We start from the raw sequence: 17,822 nt of genomic DNA on the forward strand, positions 1-17,822 counted from the left end.
GGAGAGGGGAGGAGGGGGGTGCACACACAATGCCAATTAACGCGTCATTGATGTCCGTGTCCGGCCAGGTCCTTGCATGAGGCAGAGCATTAGTGTCACCGGCATTCGGCCATCAGTCAACACCAAAGGACGCGCGGGGCCAACGCCAACGCCAACGGTGGCCTTTATTTTAATTGAAATTAGCTGGTTAGCGAGACTTGGGTGCCGGAGACACACGGCTGAAAGGGACGATGTGCCATGACGAATGTCCGCCTCCATCCGCAGTCGATGTACATTCCTGGAAACTCGAGCACATCGAGAGCCCGCCCGAGGGCCCCCAAGGACACAAGATATTGAAAAATGAAAAAGGAAGGAATGCGGGCACACGCTTGGCTCGGAGCAGTGGCAAGCCATCATCTACCCAAAGCCTCAACTTAATCCCAGAGCTTTGGCATTGCTTTGGATCACAGGCACTACACATGCAACAACAGCCACAGCTCCAGCTTGAGCTCCAGCAGATGCAGAGGTGGATGCAGAGGTGGATGTGGATGATGATGATGATGGCGGTGAAGAACGTTGACAATGACGCCATTGAAAGCACTTTTCGAGGCATTATGTGGCTGAAGAAGGACCTGAATCTATGGCTGAGATTGAGGCAGGGTCCTGGGACTGGGTTGCCGCTGAAGGCGGACAAGAGTTTTCGGTTTTGGCAATCAAAAAGTCATCAAATATGAATTTTACGCTATAATTTTTCACCTGCACGAGGGGGGAAGATGTTTCTCAGCCATTTTTATGGCTTTTTCCTTGGCCTGTGCTCGGGTTTCCGCCCTTTTGGCACGTCTTTCAACTCAATTGCACTTTTGTGCAGCCCCCCTCCCCCCGTCCGGCCCCCTCTCTACCCCTCTGGCGACCGTTTGTGTGCCTCATGTGGCAGACACATTTGAATTGATGGAAGCGTGTGTCTCCCGTGTCGCAAAATATTCAATTCAATGTGGCAAGAAGCTCGGCAAATACTGATTGAATGCGATTCAGACGCCACAGAAAATAGTGAAAAAAAAACAAAATCTCATGGATTGCACAGATACACACGGATTCTTAAGTGCTTGAGGTTCGCAGGAAGGTTGAAGGCTTTCTTGCTTTAATTTCTGTTGGCCACTCGATGGATGGCTGCTGCGCTGTTTTGGCCAGAAATTAAATTAAAGTTTATGCAAGCGTAACGGCAGTCGGCAAAAATCATTTGCCACAAAATCCACTAAAACCCAATTTTGTGCCAACAAAATAAAATGAAACACGCACAAGCGGCAGCCAGGAGCCATGAGCCATGAGGCATGAGGCATGAGGCATGAAGTGGCAACAAAGCCATGGCCAGAGTCCCAAAGAATTCTGTGCTGGCATGTGTAGAGCGATGCACCAAGCCAAGACGCAAGAACAACGTGAATCTGCCTCAAGACGATGGATGGATGGACGGCTGGGTGGCACAGCGTGTGGCATGGGGATTCTTGTGGCTGCAACGTAGATAAGTAAAAGTTTCGCTCAGTTCCCGAGTTCCTGGCTTGAAATTGTTGCAGCGAGGGGGGGGGACCGAGAGAAATCATGTCATTTGGCAGGCAGCACCGCAACATTTTGCCGCTTTCAATGTTAGCCAAACTGTCAGACGATGTTGTCAGCCGCTCCTCCCACGTCTGTCATCCCGTCATCCCGTCATCCCCACACGCTCTCTGACAGCAGGCGACAGCAGACAGTAGCTACTGCAGACAGGAGGCGAGGCAGGAGTGCATTCAAAATCGCTCGATTTGACCGGGGAAACGATCTGTCACGCTGATCCCTCGCTGGAACAATGGATAAGTCACCCTTTAATCAAGATTCGATGCACAACCCTGCAGCGGCATGGCCTGGCCAGTGACGAGCGGACCGATGGCATCTCTGGAGCTGTTCGGCATGTCCGGTGGGATCCTGTGGCCCGAGCAGGTGCTGCCCGAGCAGGTGATAGACCCGTCCCTGTGGCGGGCCCGGAGGCCCGTCAAGTGTCCCTTGGGCTACAGCTGGACGAGCCGGGAGAAGTTCAAGTGCTCGCGCAGGAAGTACCAAGCGGTCCAGGAGCCGGAAGTCTTAAGAAAAGTTTTTGGATGGTTTTTACGCACCACGACGAAGAAACCAATCACCCCCTGGATGCCGTGGGACGATTCGGTGGAAAAATCTAAAACATCAAAGTGGACAAAGCCAAAGTGGACGACCCCAAGCCTGCCCGAGGGGATTGAAGCCAAAAATCAGGAAGTCAGACAAGCTCAAAACTACGAAGTAGCCGAGCTACAACCACCGGAAATGCCCAGCGGAGGTGAAGGCGTCGACGAACATCCGGCAATGCCTGGCGGAGGGCTAGAAGACCTTAGAAAAAGAGATGCACCCGTGAAGAGCGGTACAGGCAGCCGTAGACTGGTCAAAGCTCCGCCCTTGAAGGAGAGCCAACCAGAGAGCGACGACGAAAGCGACGAGAAGAGTAGAGGCGCAAGGCCAAAGAGAAGGCAACGAGGCAAGAAGGTTGGCTAGGGATTGATCGGCCCTGGGACAGGGGATCAGCCTCCAAGGACTGCTGCTGGTAGGGGATTAAAACTGTAGCCAATGGATTACTAAATGGTTTACTGGCAAAAAAGTTGCTCAAATTGGAATAATACGTGTATTTCCAAGGGTTTTTTCAGGGTTTATCGAATGGCAGGGCAATCGATTACACAATCGTTGCATCGCACTTTCACTACGTTTCGCTACCAAATCCGATTTCCCTCCACCCACACCTCCCCCCCTTGGGCGAAGCATCGGATGACGGATGCCCCCTCATCCCCCCCCCCTCCCCCTCGGTAATGCGAGATGCCTGTGTGCGCATTTTTTCAAATAATTAAATGCTAAAAAGAGCAGACCAGAGAGAAAGAGAGAGAGAAAGTGGCCAACAACAAAGATACACTGAGATGACCAAAGGGCAACCTCTGGCCATGGAGGCGAAAGATATAGATCCCAGGGTGCCTAAACTTCGGTTTCGAGGAAATTGTAAATGGAGCTGACGAGACGCGAGAAGACTGATGAAAGTCACTCAATTCGGTGGCAACTTGAAGCCAAAAAAGAAAACAGGTGAAAGATAAAAAGATAAAAAGGCAGCCCGGCACAGATAAACCATTATCAAAAGTTGCACCCCCGTCTGATTATCTTTCCAAGTCAGGAGTTGCTGCAAGGCGACACTTTGAGTGCACTCAGTTTCCGTGCGACAGACTGTGGCACACAACAAACAAACGGCACAAGACACAGAGAAGGATACAACACAAGCAAACAAAAAGGAAGGTGAAACGGAATGAAGGCTCTCCACTGGGTCTGTCCTCTTGCCAGTCCTTCAGGTGTCAGACTCCGCCTCGGCTTTTGATCTCTGTCTCTGTCGTTGCGAAACTTGCCACCGACTTGGCCCACCCACCGTGCCTGAAATGGGCAAAGTTTTTACAGCGTACTGTATCTGTATCTGTATCTGTATCTGTGCCTGCATTAGCTGCTTAATTGGTCACACTTTAATCGAGACCAGATCGGAGACCAGAACGGATCTGCAGCTGCAATGTCTGCCAGGTGGCCGAAGCGACATGAGCGGGACATTGGGCTTACCGTTGGTATCTCTTGTGGGTTGCCTTGTGGGCATCTTCGGGCCCGAGGTGGTGGGGCCGGCGCGGCACGAGTGCCCCTGGGGCTTCCACTGGCTCAATCCGTACCAGAAGGACCAGTGCGTGCGCATGGCGTACAAGCCGCGACAGCACCCGGACACAATCCGCAAGGAGTTTGGTTGGTTTCTGCCCGAAAAAACGAGCGCGCCCAAGCCCCCGACTACGCCCCGGTATCCAGGCGGCCAAATGCCGTGGGAAGACGACGTGAGACCGGTGGGACCGACACCTTTTCCACTTGCACCAACCTTTAAGCCTGATTCCGAACCCGATATCGGGATCGATACCCCTGATGAGGAGGCAACCTCAGAACCGGATGTGAATGCGACAAAAACAACAGATGGACCAGGCACGACCGCACCACCACCAGGTGGGACCACACTGCCAGCAGAGGGAGGAGGCAAGCCTCCAGAGGGAGGAGGCAAGCCTCCAGAGGGAGGAGGCAAGCCGCCAGAGGGAGGAGACAAGCCCCCAGAGGGAGGAGACAAGCCTCCAGAGGGAGGAGACAAGCCCCCAGAGGGAGGAGATACACCTCCAGAGGGCGAAGACGCACCTGCAGAGGGGGAGGCACCTGCAGAAGGCGGAGACGCACCAGCAGAGGGGGAGGCACCTGCAGAAGGCGGAGACGCACCAGCAGAGGGGGAGGCACCTGCAGAAGGCGGAGACGCACCAGCAGAGGGTGGAGACGCACCTGCAGAGGGGGAGGCACCTGCGGAGGGTGGAGACGCACCTGCAGAGGGGGAGGCACCTGCAGAAGGTGGAGACGCACCTGCGGAGGCGGAGGCACCTGCAGAAGGCGGAGACGCACCAGCAGAAGGCGCCGGAGAAGGAAGAACCGCCCCCAAAAAATCGCAGTCCCACCCAAAGTCCGATCAGCGTCAAGCGAACCCAGTGCCGGCTGTGGAATGGCACCCCTGGAGCTGGTCGAAGCCAAAGATCGGCAAAAAGGCCCCATCGAAAGTTGCGCCCAAGGGAAAAATCGTAAAACCTAAGAAACCGAGGAGCCCCCCAAAGGCTCCTGGCTCAAAGAAACCAAAGACCGCCCCCAAGGCCACCACCAAGGTCGTGTCGTCGAGCACAAAGAAACCCAGGAAAGCGCCCAAGGCTCCAAGCAAGGTCAAGCCGAAACGCGAGAGCCTAAAGATCGCCGAAGAATTTCCGCTTTGGAGCTGGAATTCGTAGGCGAAGGTCGTGCTGGATCGGAATTAGATTAGAGCATGGCTAATGCCTTGATAGCCGAAACTGTAGATAAGAGCCCCATTGAAACTGTACCAAAATGGCTTTCATTTCCTCCGAAAGCCGTGAAAATTAGTTTCATTCGAATGGAGTCGTTGTCGAACGTGTCCTACTCGATGGTGGAGTCCACCACGGCCATGACCCACTGGCCTGTGGAGTCCACCACGGCCATGACCCACTGGCCTGTGGAGTCCACCACGGCCATGATCCACTGGCCTGTGGAATCCGATTGGGACGGCTCCTACTCGTTTGTGGACACATCCGAGTGGATACCCTGCGAAGAGGGATTCGCCTGGAGTGTGGAAATGGGCGAGTGCCAGCCGGTGGTGGAGCCACGCAGCTATAGGACCTGCCCCTGGGGCTACAAGATGAATGCGCGGTACAAGCAGTGCATGCGCGTCAAGTACCACGGCAAGCAGCAGTGGGGCACCATACGCAAGTGGTGGCACAATCTCTTAAATCCGCCGGTGCCGAGGAAGCCGCCACGGAAGATACCGCCCACCAAGGCCACCACCGCGTACACCGGCGAATGGTGGGGCTACAATAGGGGCTATGGCAAGGATGTGCCACGACCCTGATGGGAAGAAGGACCAATAAAGAATGGGAGCTCGGTCTCCGGTCTGTGAAGATTTCGTCTTTTATTTCCTATCCCCCTTCTCTACCCTCTCCTGTAGGCGACGCGTTCGCATTGGGTGTACTTGCTGTTGTACTTGTAGCCCACGGGGCAGCTCGTCTCCTTCGTCCAGGCCTGGGCTATCATTCCGAAGAGGCACAGAACGATGATTAGGGGTATATTCTGGAACATGGCTTCAGGCGAACTGTGATCTGCGGAAGGTGGCACAAGCGGAACCAAAAGGTCTACAAAAATCGATTTCAGGGTTTAGGGGGGGCGGGGGGCCTTACTTTACTTCCCTGCCTTGTAGGCAATGCGTTCGCACTGGGAGAATCTGTTGTATTTGAAGCCATGCGGGCAGCTCGCTTGCTTCGGTCGTTTCATGGACACGCAGCTCATGGTTGCTTTGTTGTAGACCATATTCTTGCCACACTCCAGATAGAAGGAGTCCTGCCCCAACGCCAGAGGGCAGAGCATACCGAGGGCGCACAGTAGGATGGTCAGATTCATGGCTTCAAGCTAGCTCTCTCTGGAGAGCTCTTAACTCTTACCCAAGCGGAACCAAGACTAGTTGTTTAAGCTCTTTAAATATACAATCTGTAGACGTATGCAACTAATTCTCCTCCCCCCTCCCCCAACAAATTTTCTTCGTTTCAGGTACGTTCGCTTCGCTGATTTGTCGCCAAATGAAGAGAGGAGGACCCTGGCCAAAACAAACGTCACGTGAGCCACACACACACACACACACACACAGAACACTTGTTTCCGCTTACACCTCGCCTCGAGTTTTTCTTTTGCTGATTTGGCAACCATTTTTTTGTTTTGTTTGCGCCATGAAGGAGGCGAAAGGGAAGGGTATCCAGGGCATGGCTTCCTTCTTGGTTACTTTTTTTTTGCTGAACCCGATCCGTGATTTTGAAGGCCGAAATCACGTAAGCCCAGCCCCTGCCGTCTATGCTTTGCTCTGATTACAAAAACCCAGCAACAGCAGCAACTTCGCATGCCACATCCTGTCGCCAACTTTGTTTTAAGTGAAAATTGAGCCACTGTCCAAAGGCTTTTTATTCGGTGATTGCTGGAAAGGCCCTCAGTCAAAGCAAACCAAGAGTCTACGTGACACCAAGTGAATGGAAGAGCGGAAAAACAGTGGGCTTCCTGCCCGCCCCCGAGAGGATGAACCGTCGAAAGGCCACGCCCTAAAACACGCTGTTTATTGAACAGATCTCACGAGTAGAGATTGTCTATAGACTGGCAGAAGAGACCGTCAATGGGCTTCATCCTTGCTGGTCTGATCACCACTGGAACCGCAACTGGAACTGGAACTGCAGACTTTCTCTGTTTGGACTTCCTGCTGAACTTTCACCGGAGCCTGCTCGTCGGACCCTCGGGGCGGATGCACCTCGCGGCACACGTTGCAAACGGATCTAGAGCCAGCCTCGTGGTCTTTCCTGAACTGAGGATTGAGGTACCAGACCTTCGCCTTCGTATAGGCCCTTTTTCCTTCGGGCGGCATGCGACAAATGCGTCGCAGGAGGCTTGAACTGAGGACTTGCCCTGGCTTCCTGCCTTGGATCCTCTTGCTCGACCTTCGCGATGGGGTGGCAGGGGCATCCACCTGGATATCTCTAGTCCGTCAGTATGCCATCGATTGTTGCATGCTACTCACCCGCTTCTTAGTGCCGCTTCTGGTCATGATTTAATTTTACAAAGCCCCAAAAAATTTTGAAAATTAAAAAATTAAATAAAAAAACAACTTAAATTTTTTACGGTACTTTTTAGGGAAATATCTACAATAAATAGATTTTCACGAGGCTCAAAAGAATAAATACTGTGGAATAAATAGAAAATCTCAAGGCCTAGTCGATCTACAAATTTCAGGTTTCTTGATTCTTAAATTTTAAAAAAAAATTTCCCGTTACACTATAAAGCCCGGTACACCGAGAGAAAAAAAAACACTGAGATTCGATTGGTTTCAGGGGAGATAATTTATAGCAATATTTTTGAAAGGAGCGTGGAACTTTTTTAAAGTACTTTAAAAATAATATGCAAATATAAATAAATAAATATATAAAATATAAATATAAATTAATTTTGTATTTAATTTAAATATTTTTATATTTTGATTATAAATATTTATATTTATTTTTAAATGTTTTATATTTTGATTAATAAAAAGGGGATATAATTTTATAATTATATATATTATATATAATTTTTCTCGTTGCTATGAGAGTGAAAATTGTTTAATGTACTTTAAAACTAAATAGGAAAATATTTTATTTAAAAATTTTCCCTATTTCAAATAAATCAACTTCATAATAAAATTAATTTTTTGTATACATATTTTGATTAAAAATATTTCCAGCAAATTTAACATATTGTATTTATATTAAAGTTTTTTATATTTAGATTATAAAAATAAAAAAACCATTTAAATACATTTACATACATATGTATTTCTTTATTTTTTTTATATACATATATTTATGTATTTTTTTATGTATTTATTTATTTATTTGTTACTTGTTTATTTTGTTATGTATTTACTTATGTTTTTTAAATTTATTTTTGTTTAATGTATTTATTTATCTATTTAATTTCTCTATGGTTTTATTCCAAAACCGAGTATTTATTGTAAAATATGAGCGTATTTCTTGTTGCTGTGCCATTTTTCTCTCAGTGTAGGCATTCAATATTCGATTGCAATATCGCTCCACACAAAAGTAGATCCAATCCATATTGATTGTTTCTGCATTCTGGATCTGATCGTATCTTCGTGATGGCGGATGACACGGAGTATCCCGACCTGAGACTCCCGGCTGTTGACAATACTTTTTGGGGGGCCCAAAGGCGCGGTCTTAAGTGGTATCTCAGTTGCAACTTCCCTCCTCCCCCTCTGACCCCCACCCTACTCTTATTGACTTTGAAGCTGTTTACTTTTGCCAGGCGCTGTTTGACTTTGAGCTTGCAGCAGTCCTGGCCCGTACAGGGGTGTGGCATCAGCTGGGAAGGACGAAAGAGGGGGGGGGAATGTTTTATGCTGTGCACGGTGGAAATTCACATAATTGCAGTTGAAACTCGACAAACAACAGTAGCGGAGCGGAGCAGAGCAGAGCGTAAATAGAAATCGCAGAGTCAACAGAAAAATCGGTAGAGGGAAAAATGGAAAGGAATCCTCCTGGCAAAAAAGGAAAATAAAAATAAAAATAAAACCTATGAAGGAAGGAGTGCAATCGGATGGCGGACGATGGAATGGAGTCGCCACAACAACGAAAACAAACAAACAAACTAACCTTTGACCCAGGATGGCCATCGCCATCGCCATCGCCATCGCTGTCGTTGCTGTTGCTGCTGCTGCTGCTGTCGTCCACTTCAGGTGCGCCAAGTAATTGCAACTGAAACTGAAACTTGGCCAAGTTGCCAGCAAAACGGATTGCAACTAAAATTGGAGCCGAAGCTGGCAGCAGGAAGGAGCAGGGGGTAGCAGGAAGGAGCAGGGGGGTAGCAGCATGCAGGACATGCAGTGAGTGCGACACAAAAGCGTTTCAATGCAGGTCGTTGCGGCTAAATTAAAAGAAATCAACGCAGGTTGATCGGCGGCAGGGGCAGTGGCTGCCAGGGGCCGCCAGGGTTGCCAACATAAAGCAAAGATAATGAACAGGACAAAGCCAAAGCGTGCTACGGAAAGACACACCAGCAGCAGCCGCGTCCAGTCCGCTGTTGTTTTTAATTAAAATCTTTAAGCTTCTGTTGATTATTAATTATAATGCCACGGAAACTGAGCCACCCTCGCGCGGGGCAGGTCAAGGAAAGTGTCTATTTCTGTAACTGAAAGTCGTCAAATGGCCTTCAAAAGTGTACAAAGAACGGACTCCAGCGAGCCATTAAGCCATTCCAATTTTGTGTGGAAACCGGGGCCATTAATCGATTGAGTGTTGGCCAAGTTGGGGGCAAAGAAATGGTGCTACAAGGCCCTTATATGGCCTGGCCTACAAAACGGGGTTTCTGAAACAAACAAAAACCCTTTTTTTAGACATATTTTGATCCAGAAATGAAATCTTTGACACCCAGAGAGGTTTCCTTTACCCCCCTAAAGGGTGTCTCTTTTTCCACAAGAAAAACAGGCTTTTAAATGGGTGTGTTTCATCTAAAAATTTGTGTGTTTTTTTGGACTAGAATTTGCAGCAAAATTTTCAAAAATGGAATTTCACTCAATTTAAAAAGATTTCTGTATATTTTAGGCCCGAAAGAACCTGTGGGCCAACTAATTTCATCAATTTGTCAAAAGAAACGGAAATACAGGGCAGGGGCAGAGAGGCCAGCATCAACAAGCCAAAATCCAAACATAAATAAATCGCCAAGTGTCCGCCGGATAGGCAAACAAACAAACAAACAACACACACAGACGGACGGAAGGACGGACGGACAGGCAAACAAACAAACAAACAAACAGTGGGACAACACCTGCCCCAGACTGTGCCCCCTGGCTGCTGGCTGCCTCTGCTGCTACTCTCTTAAGCTGCCAAATCCGACAATTAAATTATTGCATGACAAAACAGGCACCGCAAAATATTCAAAACTCGCCGAAAACAGGATGTAAACGGCAACGAGGACAACCACAAAAAGAAGTAGGAAAAACAAAGGCGTGGGTGGGGGGGGAGAAGTGGGGAAAAACCTCAAAATACACAAACACAAACACCCCGCCCATCCGCGAGGGGGTGTGGGGCAACAACAGCAACAACAACTAATCAAACAACAACAGGAGGGGGGGGGGGGGGGGGGGAAACACAACACAAATTCATCTTTCAGTGTGGAAAAAAGTCACCCAATACGCCCACCCACACACCCCCACACCCACACCCAAAGAAAAAAAGAGAGGAAAAACTTTTGGCACAGCAAAAAGGAGCTCCCCCTCCGCCCAGCCGCCCCCTCCATCCACTCCGTCCATCCATCCGCTGATAGAGCAGACAGCGCATATAGCTGGTGGCAATAATTTGAAATTCGATTACCATAACCAAGTACTCGGAAAACACAAACAGAGATCGCAGGCAGGACACACACACACACACGCACGGCAGCAGGAGTACCCCTAACCAGCAGAAAAAACACAGGAAAGGAGACACTGAGAGGGGGGGGGGGGGGGGGGGGGGTGGAGAGAGGGGGGAGAGAGAAGAGTGAGAGATGGCCTGTCCGCTGCCAGAGGCGAAAAACTGCAAATGGCGAAAACGTTCGCTAAAAGGTCGCCCACATCAGACTGGAAATCGCACGAAAAAAAAACGGGGAAAAAAACCCCAAAAAATGTTAAAAATATAGCTTAGATATGGCGACATTAGGACACCCTATAGACACACCCAAAAAAAGGGGGGAAACCAGGGGAAAATGATCCTATGCGAGGCAGGAGGGGATGTGCCCAGCCTCTGAAAAGAAAACGTTAATGGATCGGACATTCTATCTATCCCCTGGCCCTATACTTACCCTTGCTGTACAGGGTATAAACACGAGTGAAAAGATACTGCCAACACACACCACGGGCAAAAAAAAAAAAGAAAAAGCGTGTGGCCAAAAAGCCAAAACGTGAATATATCAGAATTTTGAGCAAACAAGTCGGACCGACCGCACCGCTACAACAACAACAACAACAAGAAAATCCTTTGTGGATGCCAGCCAACTATTGCGAGTGTGTGTGTGCAAGAAGAGGATACCCTTGCCAGAGAAGACAGAGAAAGAGTGACAGAGTCCTCAAGAAAAAAACTGTCCATGGTCCATGGAGTATCTAGTCGTGGCCGTCACAGGTTTGAGAAAAAAACAAGGGGGTAGCCCTTCCTTCTACCCAAAAAATATTAAGGAATATGTAGTTGAAATGGATCCTGATTCTAGAAGCAGGCACTGAGGCTTCTCCACTAAGCCCTGCTGGCACTCAGAAGGAAGCATCTCTAAAGCAAGACTTTATCGGCCTCTTTCTTTCATGAAAATGGTACCATTAGATGTGGAGGCAGATGACGCCTTGATTCGATGGACTGAGAGGTGGCTGGTGGACTGAGAGCTGGGGGACTGTGTTAGTGTTAGGAGGAGCTCAACTTTCGAGCAAAGTTGCCTTCCAAGGCAAACAAATACCAATGTCCCAGGATGCCACAATCCCAAGGTGTCATATCATGGACTATTTGCTCTATTTCCTAGCAAATCCTGGCCAGACTGGAGGGTTAGAAAAGCCTATATTTTGGTCGGAAATGATTTCAGAAGAAAGCAAAGCACAACTTTCCAGGCTAGTTAAAACATTCATTGATTCATGGGCAACAGTACTAGCCTTTGAGTGTCTCACAGGATGATTCTGCACACAGGATAAGCGTCGTATTAAGTACTATACATGCCCCGTTCGTGAAGTCCTGGGCACGCCCTTGTAGGAAACATTTACTGTAGCCAAATCATGTATTAAGAATCGATTTCCCGATCGCACCTGCCACATGCCACTGCCGTTCGCGGCGCCCCGCCGTCAGACCAATTTCAATTACAGCCAATTAGGCGAGAAAGCGGCTTCAGACAAAGAAAGAACTTCACTTCACGAATTGCAACAAAAAGCCAGAAGATGCCACACACACACACACACATGGAAGACTGAGTTGCACCTTAAGGAGGGAAAACTTTTCAACTTGCGAATCTACGTCTCTGCTTGCCTCCTCCTGCGCCATCGAATGCGCCGAAAATGTTAAAACAAACAAACAAATAAATTAGTGTTCAATCAGCGTAATTTCTTCGACTCTGCAGTCAGACTGCCATGCCTCGTGCCTCGTGCCTCGTGCCGCGTGCCCCTTGGCAGCCCTTTGTCTCTGGGGTTTCGTGGTGCGGCTTGCAGCAGGGACTGTTGTGGGTGGGAGAACTTTAAGCAGGGGTGGGTGGGGGCAGGAGGCCACCAATTTGAGAGGTGAGAAGGAATAAAGTATTAGGTGGAGGCAGGAGGCGGGAGGCGGGAGGAGGTGCCAACAATCGAAATTATCGGTAATTTGCTTAATTTGAATTCGAAAGACAACGAAATAGAAGGTGCAAGTCAGGGTCTGGTTATGTCTAGAGAGACCTACGTAAAAGGTGAACGGATTACCATGAATAGTACTTCGATTAGTTCTGTCTTATTTCACCATCATTTTCCTTGTTTAATGCTCTTGTTGAATTTCCCAACTTCTTATTCGTTGAAACTGGGAACACTTCGGTCTGAGTCCAGTCCAGTCGCTCTCTTCCACTCAAGAGCAAACCGCTCAATGTTTGAGAGGGTTTAGGGGGGCCCACCATGTGAGTCAACCTCTGACAGCACCCACGCATTGCCTCTCTCTCTCTCTCTCTCACACCATTGGGGATCCCAGCTGTTGGCGCTCTTTGCAAAGAGAGCCGACGCCGCCGCTGACTCAGAAGATGGCGACGTCATCGTCGCTGTCGCCGTTGCCGCCGCTGGATGGATGATCTGATCTGGAATTCTGATCTTTCCCGCTCTCCCAGCACTCCCACTCTCTTGGCCTGGGCTGTGTAACTGGAAACTGGTTTCTCTGCCGCTGCTTTTTGGCCACGGATCTACGTGACTTTTGCTTTATTTATGCCAATTTACGAGCAAATGCATTAGCCGGTCTCTTGCCGATCGCGTGCTCCCGATGCGATGATCTTGTTCTTGGCCCATTCGCCGTTATTTCTAATTAGATTAGGGTGGGACTTCCCTGCTTCAACCTCTCTCTCTCCCTCTCTCTCTCCCACTCTCTATGTGTGCACACATCTCACTCTCGCTCGCATGGCCAAGTTCTTTGGATACGAGCCAATCCCCAGGCCTGGCTTTTGTTTTCCCAAGATCTCTTTGTCTGAAAGCGACCTCCTTTTCCTTTTCTTTCAATGCTGCTTGCTGGCCGCAAACACACCCTGCCGCAGCCCATGCCCCCTTCCCCCTTCCCCCTGCCCCTGCTGAAAGCCTTGAAACACGTTCTCTCTCTCTCGAATCGGATTGAAACGGAACGAAACCCTGGAGGAACAGGCGCAAAAGGTGTAGCAGAAACGAGAAGCAAACCCGTTTCCATGGGCCGGCTGGCTCCCCCAAAACGAGGGGTCCCCCAGCATCCAGCGATCACACACCATCCCCCCCCCCTCTACACCACACCACAGCATCCAAATCTCACTTCCAGTTCCAGTTCCAATTCCAATTCCAATTCCCAAACTTCTGCTTTGGTCAGCAGCAGCTGAGACGACGGCGTCTGCGCAACTTTTGATTTTGCCTGGAACCGGTTTCGGTCCGCCAGATCGACAGACCGCCAGACCGACAGACCGTCGCTTTGTACTAGTACGAGTGCGAGTATCTTTCGGTTTGCATTTGTATCTGTATCTGAAGCAGACGCAAGCTGCCCACAAGGCTGAGGCAGCGTCTATAAATGTGTTGTTAAAGATGTTTTCAAGATGGTTCAGTGGGCGTCTTTGGTACAGAGAGAAAGATGTCATTCGGCGATAGCAGACATCCCAGCCATCCATCCGTCCATAAAGTTAAAGTCGTAGATATCTTTTATCGGAGTACTTACAGCACAGCAGCTCTTCGTTTGGATAATGACCTCTAGAAGGTCACTTTTGAGGGCCTGAGTTTCCTGGCCAGGGCCTTGGTCAACATCCCCAAGAAGAAATATATTACTCGGAATACTCATTCCGAAATGTTTTTTTTATGCAACAATTACAATGTAAACCTCCTAAAAGGTTTTCAATAAGATTACATTCATAAAGGCCACAAAATATTGCTCGTAATACCATTTTTTGTGCTTAATGGATTGCCTCCACTCTTGAGGGGCACCTATCATTACAAACCTTTCACTTGCCCCAGAGGCAAGCACCGCACAGTGCCCCCCCTCCTTCGTTGAATGTGGTCTCGGATCACTCACGAAAACTCCGTTTTCGAATCGTTTATAAATAGTGCACACAAAAACAAACACACAGCGACTTCTAATATCTAATAATAGAGGGGGTGGGGGGGGGGGGACTGGTCTGGAGTGGAATAGATATAGAAACATTGCGGGGGCGTTTCTCGATCTCGTTTGATTGCTCTCTCTCTGTCTCTCTCTCTCTTTCTCTCTTTCTCTGGACTGCTTTCACATGTCTGCTGGTTCTCCTTCAGCTATCGTTGTTTTCCATTCACTTTTCATTCCGATTAACCCACACAGGAGTGTACAAACGATAGAAATTCTTTTTCTTTCCCCCTCCCACCCCTCCCCCCTTATGCGTACGACTTTCAGGGCCTCTGGTGCCTGTGTGGGGGGGGCGGAGGTGTTGGACGCTGCCAAAAATCCAAAAAGAACGAAGCGGCAACAAATTTATGACACAGAAATGTCATGATGTATGCAGTATGCTCTCTATAAGCGACGGAGCGACACTTTAAAATGTCTATTTCGGTACGTTTTGGGCTGTGCAGTGCAGCCCCTCGAGCCATTCGGTTATATGCAGATATAGATATGGATGAGATGCATTTACGTAAACGATTTGGGACATATTGAACACATTTGAAGGTGACTTTGACAAAGTTCCAATTCATAATTGTGCAAGTTTATTTTTGGGACGGAGAGCCTTGGGTTTTATTCACACAAGTACCAGAAATCCTTGGAAAGTATTGAAAAATACTTGAACTTTTCTTCAGTGTTGCCAAAGCCCTAAACGTCCATTACCCAACACTGGAGAGTGTCATTTACTGTCATTGTGTTACCAAGTCCGCATCAAATGGCAATAAAATTGATTTGCTTAAATTTGCACTAAAACAAGTCTCAGTTTCGGGCACGTTCCGCAACCTACGCCAAAAAGCCGTCCCGTCCCCGTGGCCAGTTAACCTTTTGGTACGCGTCATAGCCGGCGGCAGCAGCAGAAATCACTCAACTCAAAAAAAAACCAAGTGAGTGCTCTCTTAACACACCACCGCTCTTAATTCGCTTGCTCTTCGCGGTTCACTTTCTCTCTTCGGGGCGCAAACACGAGGGCCAAACTCCAGCGAACGAACACAGCGGTAATAATCCAATAAGAGACCCCGTAGCGGCACAGCGGCAGAGTGACAGAGAGGGGAAATTTCTAGCATGAGTCAGGTATTTTTCAGACAGAGAGGGAGAGAGAGAGAGAGCCAAAGCACGCGCTCGCTCGCTCGTTTGCTCGTTTGCTCGTTGGCTCTCTTCGTTTTCGTTGTCGTTTTCCTGCCGCTGCTTGTCGTTGCCTGTCGCTGAGGCCGTTGGTTGGGAGGAATTTACAGTTTGTCTGTTCCGAAGCGTCGAAGAGTGCAGTGTGCCGCAGCCAGAGTTCAAGATACAAGACAAAAAAACCAGACAGCAAGCAGCGCGCATAGCCTATCGAAGAATTTGTGCAAACGCCGCATTAAAACAGTCAACAAGAAAAAAAGGGGAAAAATATAATACAAAAAAAAAAAATAATAATTACAACAAAAATTATAACAATTTCGAAAGCTGCAAAAACCGGCAATTGTGCAACATTCAAGAAAGCGCGCGCGTTTACCACCAAAAGGCAACGAAAAGAAGTCGATTGAAGTGCAAATTGAGTGCTGGAATATTTGTTTTCTTAAACGAATCCTAAATACAAATACAACGACACGCCGCGTGAGTGTTTGTGCCACCGCCGTCTCTACGCGTGTCGGTGTGCTGTGTGTGCGTGTGTGCCACTGTCAGATATCCTGAGCTGAGCCAGTGTGTGTGTGACAGCAAATAGAGAGAAGGAATTGGAAAGAAGGCACGAAGGCACAAGGAAAGTCCCACGCAAAAAGCCTGCCTGCCCCATTGTTGTACCGGCATTTTAATGACGTCATGTCCAGCAGCTGCTTGCAACACTAAAAGCCACAACTTCAGCCACATCACATCTTCCAACTCGCGCGTGTTTCGTACAGCAGCAAACAAAATAAATTAACAAATACAATTTAACATACAACAACAACAACAAAAAAAAAAACGAAGAAAGAAAACGAAAACGCAAAGAAACAACAAACAGCCAACAACAATTCAAATACAGCAGCACAGCAGCAACAACCACACCAACAACAACAACAACAACGACTCTCGTCGCATCATCAGCTGGAACTACCGAAAGGTGTTTATATACTAAAGATCTTCTCCGTTTTTTTCTGTTTTTACTGTTTTGTTTTGTTTTGTTTGGTTTGGTTTTCTCTCTGTTTCTTCTCTCCAAATTCGGCCATCGAGACTTGAGTCTTTCTTCCTACTTTTTTGGATTGTTTGTGTTTCCTGGTGTTTTGTGGGTTTTTATCGGGTTTTTTTTTTCACGGAAATTCTGTTTTATAATGCCAAGAAAACGCACACTCAGAGAAAGTCAATTTAGTGTTGAGTAAAGAAAAAATTGTTAGGGTGTTAAAAGAAAAATTGCAATTCAATTTTTAAGAAATATAAAACAATGCAGAATTTTTGGAAAATATTACAGAATTGCAGCAAAATCTATAAAAACCCCCAAACAAAATCTTGCTGCAATTCTGTAATATTTCCCAAAAATGTTTAGGTTTTTATAGATATTTTTAAGTAAATAAAATTAAATTCAGGATTTTGTGGACTTACCCAAGTATTAAATGAGATTTTCCAGCCAAAACCTAAAAGGGAAAGAAGAGATTAATTTGTAATTCTCATAAATTCAACAATCAATCTTGAAATCAATCATATTTTCCGCAAATAGCTCAATTTAATAATTTAAATACCTCAATTTTCAACAAAAGCCTGTTTTTGTCCGGAGATTTATTTCTTAACTACAACAAAAACCCATCCCTGAGTCATTAGGCAGATAAATCTCAAGGAATTTGTCATAAAAATTACTTAAAAATAAACATCAAAATACTTTAAAATAATTTTTGAGAGTGCCAAATAAATCGTTGATAGGATTTAATGCTAGGAAATTTTGTGAAATAAAATGTTTGTTCAATTAACTGTTTTATGCACAGAAACGCAATGAACCAAAAATCAATTAAAGCTTCGGGTCTAATGAACTGTTAAATAATAATGCAAAAATCAACCAAAATAATGTTCAATGAAAACAAAATGGTGTAAAATAATTTGGGGTAAAAAGAGGATTAAGACTTGCACAAATTGTGTTTAAAATTAATGCAAATTAAGCCTTTTTTTTCGTTCTAATGCAAGGTCTAGGCCATATGCCTTCTGCTGGTGCCATACAGTGCGGCTCATCACTGTACGCACAGTGGCTGCAATTCGATATCTGGAGCTGCTAATGGATCTGATTGGCATTCAATCGAATCAAACACGCAATCACATAATTAAATCGCCTTTTATTCGATAGCTTTTATTCGATTAAAA

General features: G+C 47.3%; 4 protein-coding genes across 32 annotated transcripts in view; 3 read left to right on the forward strand and 1 right to left on the reverse strand.

Moving 5' to 3' along the window:
• mbl (splicing regulator muscleblind) overlaps positions 1–17,822 on the forward strand; it is a 130,341-nt gene that overhangs the window by 18,596 nt on the left and 93,923 nt on the right. For 6 of the 27 annotated variants that reach the window (XM_033378937.1, XM_033378939.1, XM_033378941.1 and 3 more), the window contains exon 1: positions 15,690–16,599. The exons of 1 other annotated variant lie outside the window; for it this stretch is intronic. The gene's annotated coding sequence lies outside the window, so the exon portion shown is untranslated. Of the gene's footprint in view, positions 1–15,683; positions 16,600–17,822 lie in introns of those variants that run through there. 20 more of the 27 variants (XM_033378933.1, XM_033378934.1, XM_033378929.1 and 17 more) reach the window with 12 other exon arrangements.
• On the forward strand, positions 3,561–4,939 carry LOC117183765 (skin secretory protein xP2-like). 2 transcript variants are annotated; one of them, XM_033378953.1, is made up of 2 exons: positions 3,561–4,068; positions 4,111–4,939. In XM_033378953.1, the coding sequence occupies exons 1-2, from the start codon at positions 3,594–3,596 to the stop codon at positions 4,848–4,850; spliced, it is 1,215 nt and encodes a 404-aa protein (XP_033234844.1). In that variant the 5' UTR covers positions 3,561–3,593; the 3' UTR covers positions 4,851–4,939. The 2 variants fall into 2 exon arrangements, with proteins under 2 accessions (XP_033234844.1, XP_033234843.1); XM_033378952.1 differs by having other exon boundaries at positions 3,561–4,939.
• Positions 4,976–5,526, forward strand: LOC117183766 (uncharacterized). The gene is made up of 2 exons (XM_033378954.1): positions 4,976–5,023; positions 5,057–5,526. Exons 1-2 carry the CDS (start codon positions 4,991–4,993, stop codon positions 5,480–5,482), a joined length of 459 nt encoding a protein of 152 aa, XP_033234845.1. The 5' UTR covers positions 4,976–4,990; the 3' UTR covers positions 5,483–5,526.
• Positions 6,560–7,337, reverse strand: LOC6898936 (uncharacterized). 2 transcript variants are annotated; one of them, XM_002138865.3, is made up of 2 exons: positions 7,184–7,337; positions 6,560–7,132 (listed from the first exon to the last, which is right to left on the reverse strand). In XM_002138865.3, exons 1-2 carry the CDS (start codon positions 7,208–7,210, stop codon positions 6,782–6,784), a joined length of 378 nt encoding a protein of 125 aa, XP_002138901.2. In that variant the 5' UTR covers positions 7,211–7,337; the 3' UTR covers positions 6,560–6,781. The 2 variants fall into 2 exon arrangements, with proteins under 2 accessions (XP_002138901.2, XP_015040622.2); XM_015185136.2 differs by having other exon boundaries at positions 6,560–7,103; positions 7,184–7,335.

The sequence above is a fragment of the Drosophila pseudoobscura genome, chromosome 3 (assembly GCF_009870125.1).
Source record: "Drosophila pseudoobscura strain MV-25-SWS-2005 chromosome 3, UCI_Dpse_MV25, whole genome shotgun sequence".
NCBI lineage: Eukaryota > Metazoa > Arthropoda > Insecta > Diptera > Drosophilidae > Drosophila > Drosophila pseudoobscura.

Bases quoted from the DNA above. Each gene is read 5' to 3' on its own strand.
- LOC117183765 (XM_033378952.1), top strand. From the start codon at position 3,594: ATGAGCGGGACATTGGGCTTACCGTTGGTATCTCTTGTGGGTTGCCTT.
- LOC117183766 (XM_033378954.1), top strand. From the start codon at position 4,991: ATGGAGTCGTTGTCGAACGTGTCCTACTCGATG. The intron at 5,024-5,056 runs GTGGAGTCCACC...ACCCACTGGCCT, and splicing joins CGAACGTGTCCTACTCGATG to GTGGAGTCCACCACGGCCAT.
- LOC6898936 (XM_002138865.3), bottom strand. From the start codon at position 7,210: ATGACCAGAAGCGGCACTAAGAAGCGG. The intron at 7,133-7,183 runs GTGAGTAGCATG...AGAGATATCCAG, and splicing joins GAAGCGGCACTAAGAAGCGG to GTGGATGCCCCTGCCACCCC.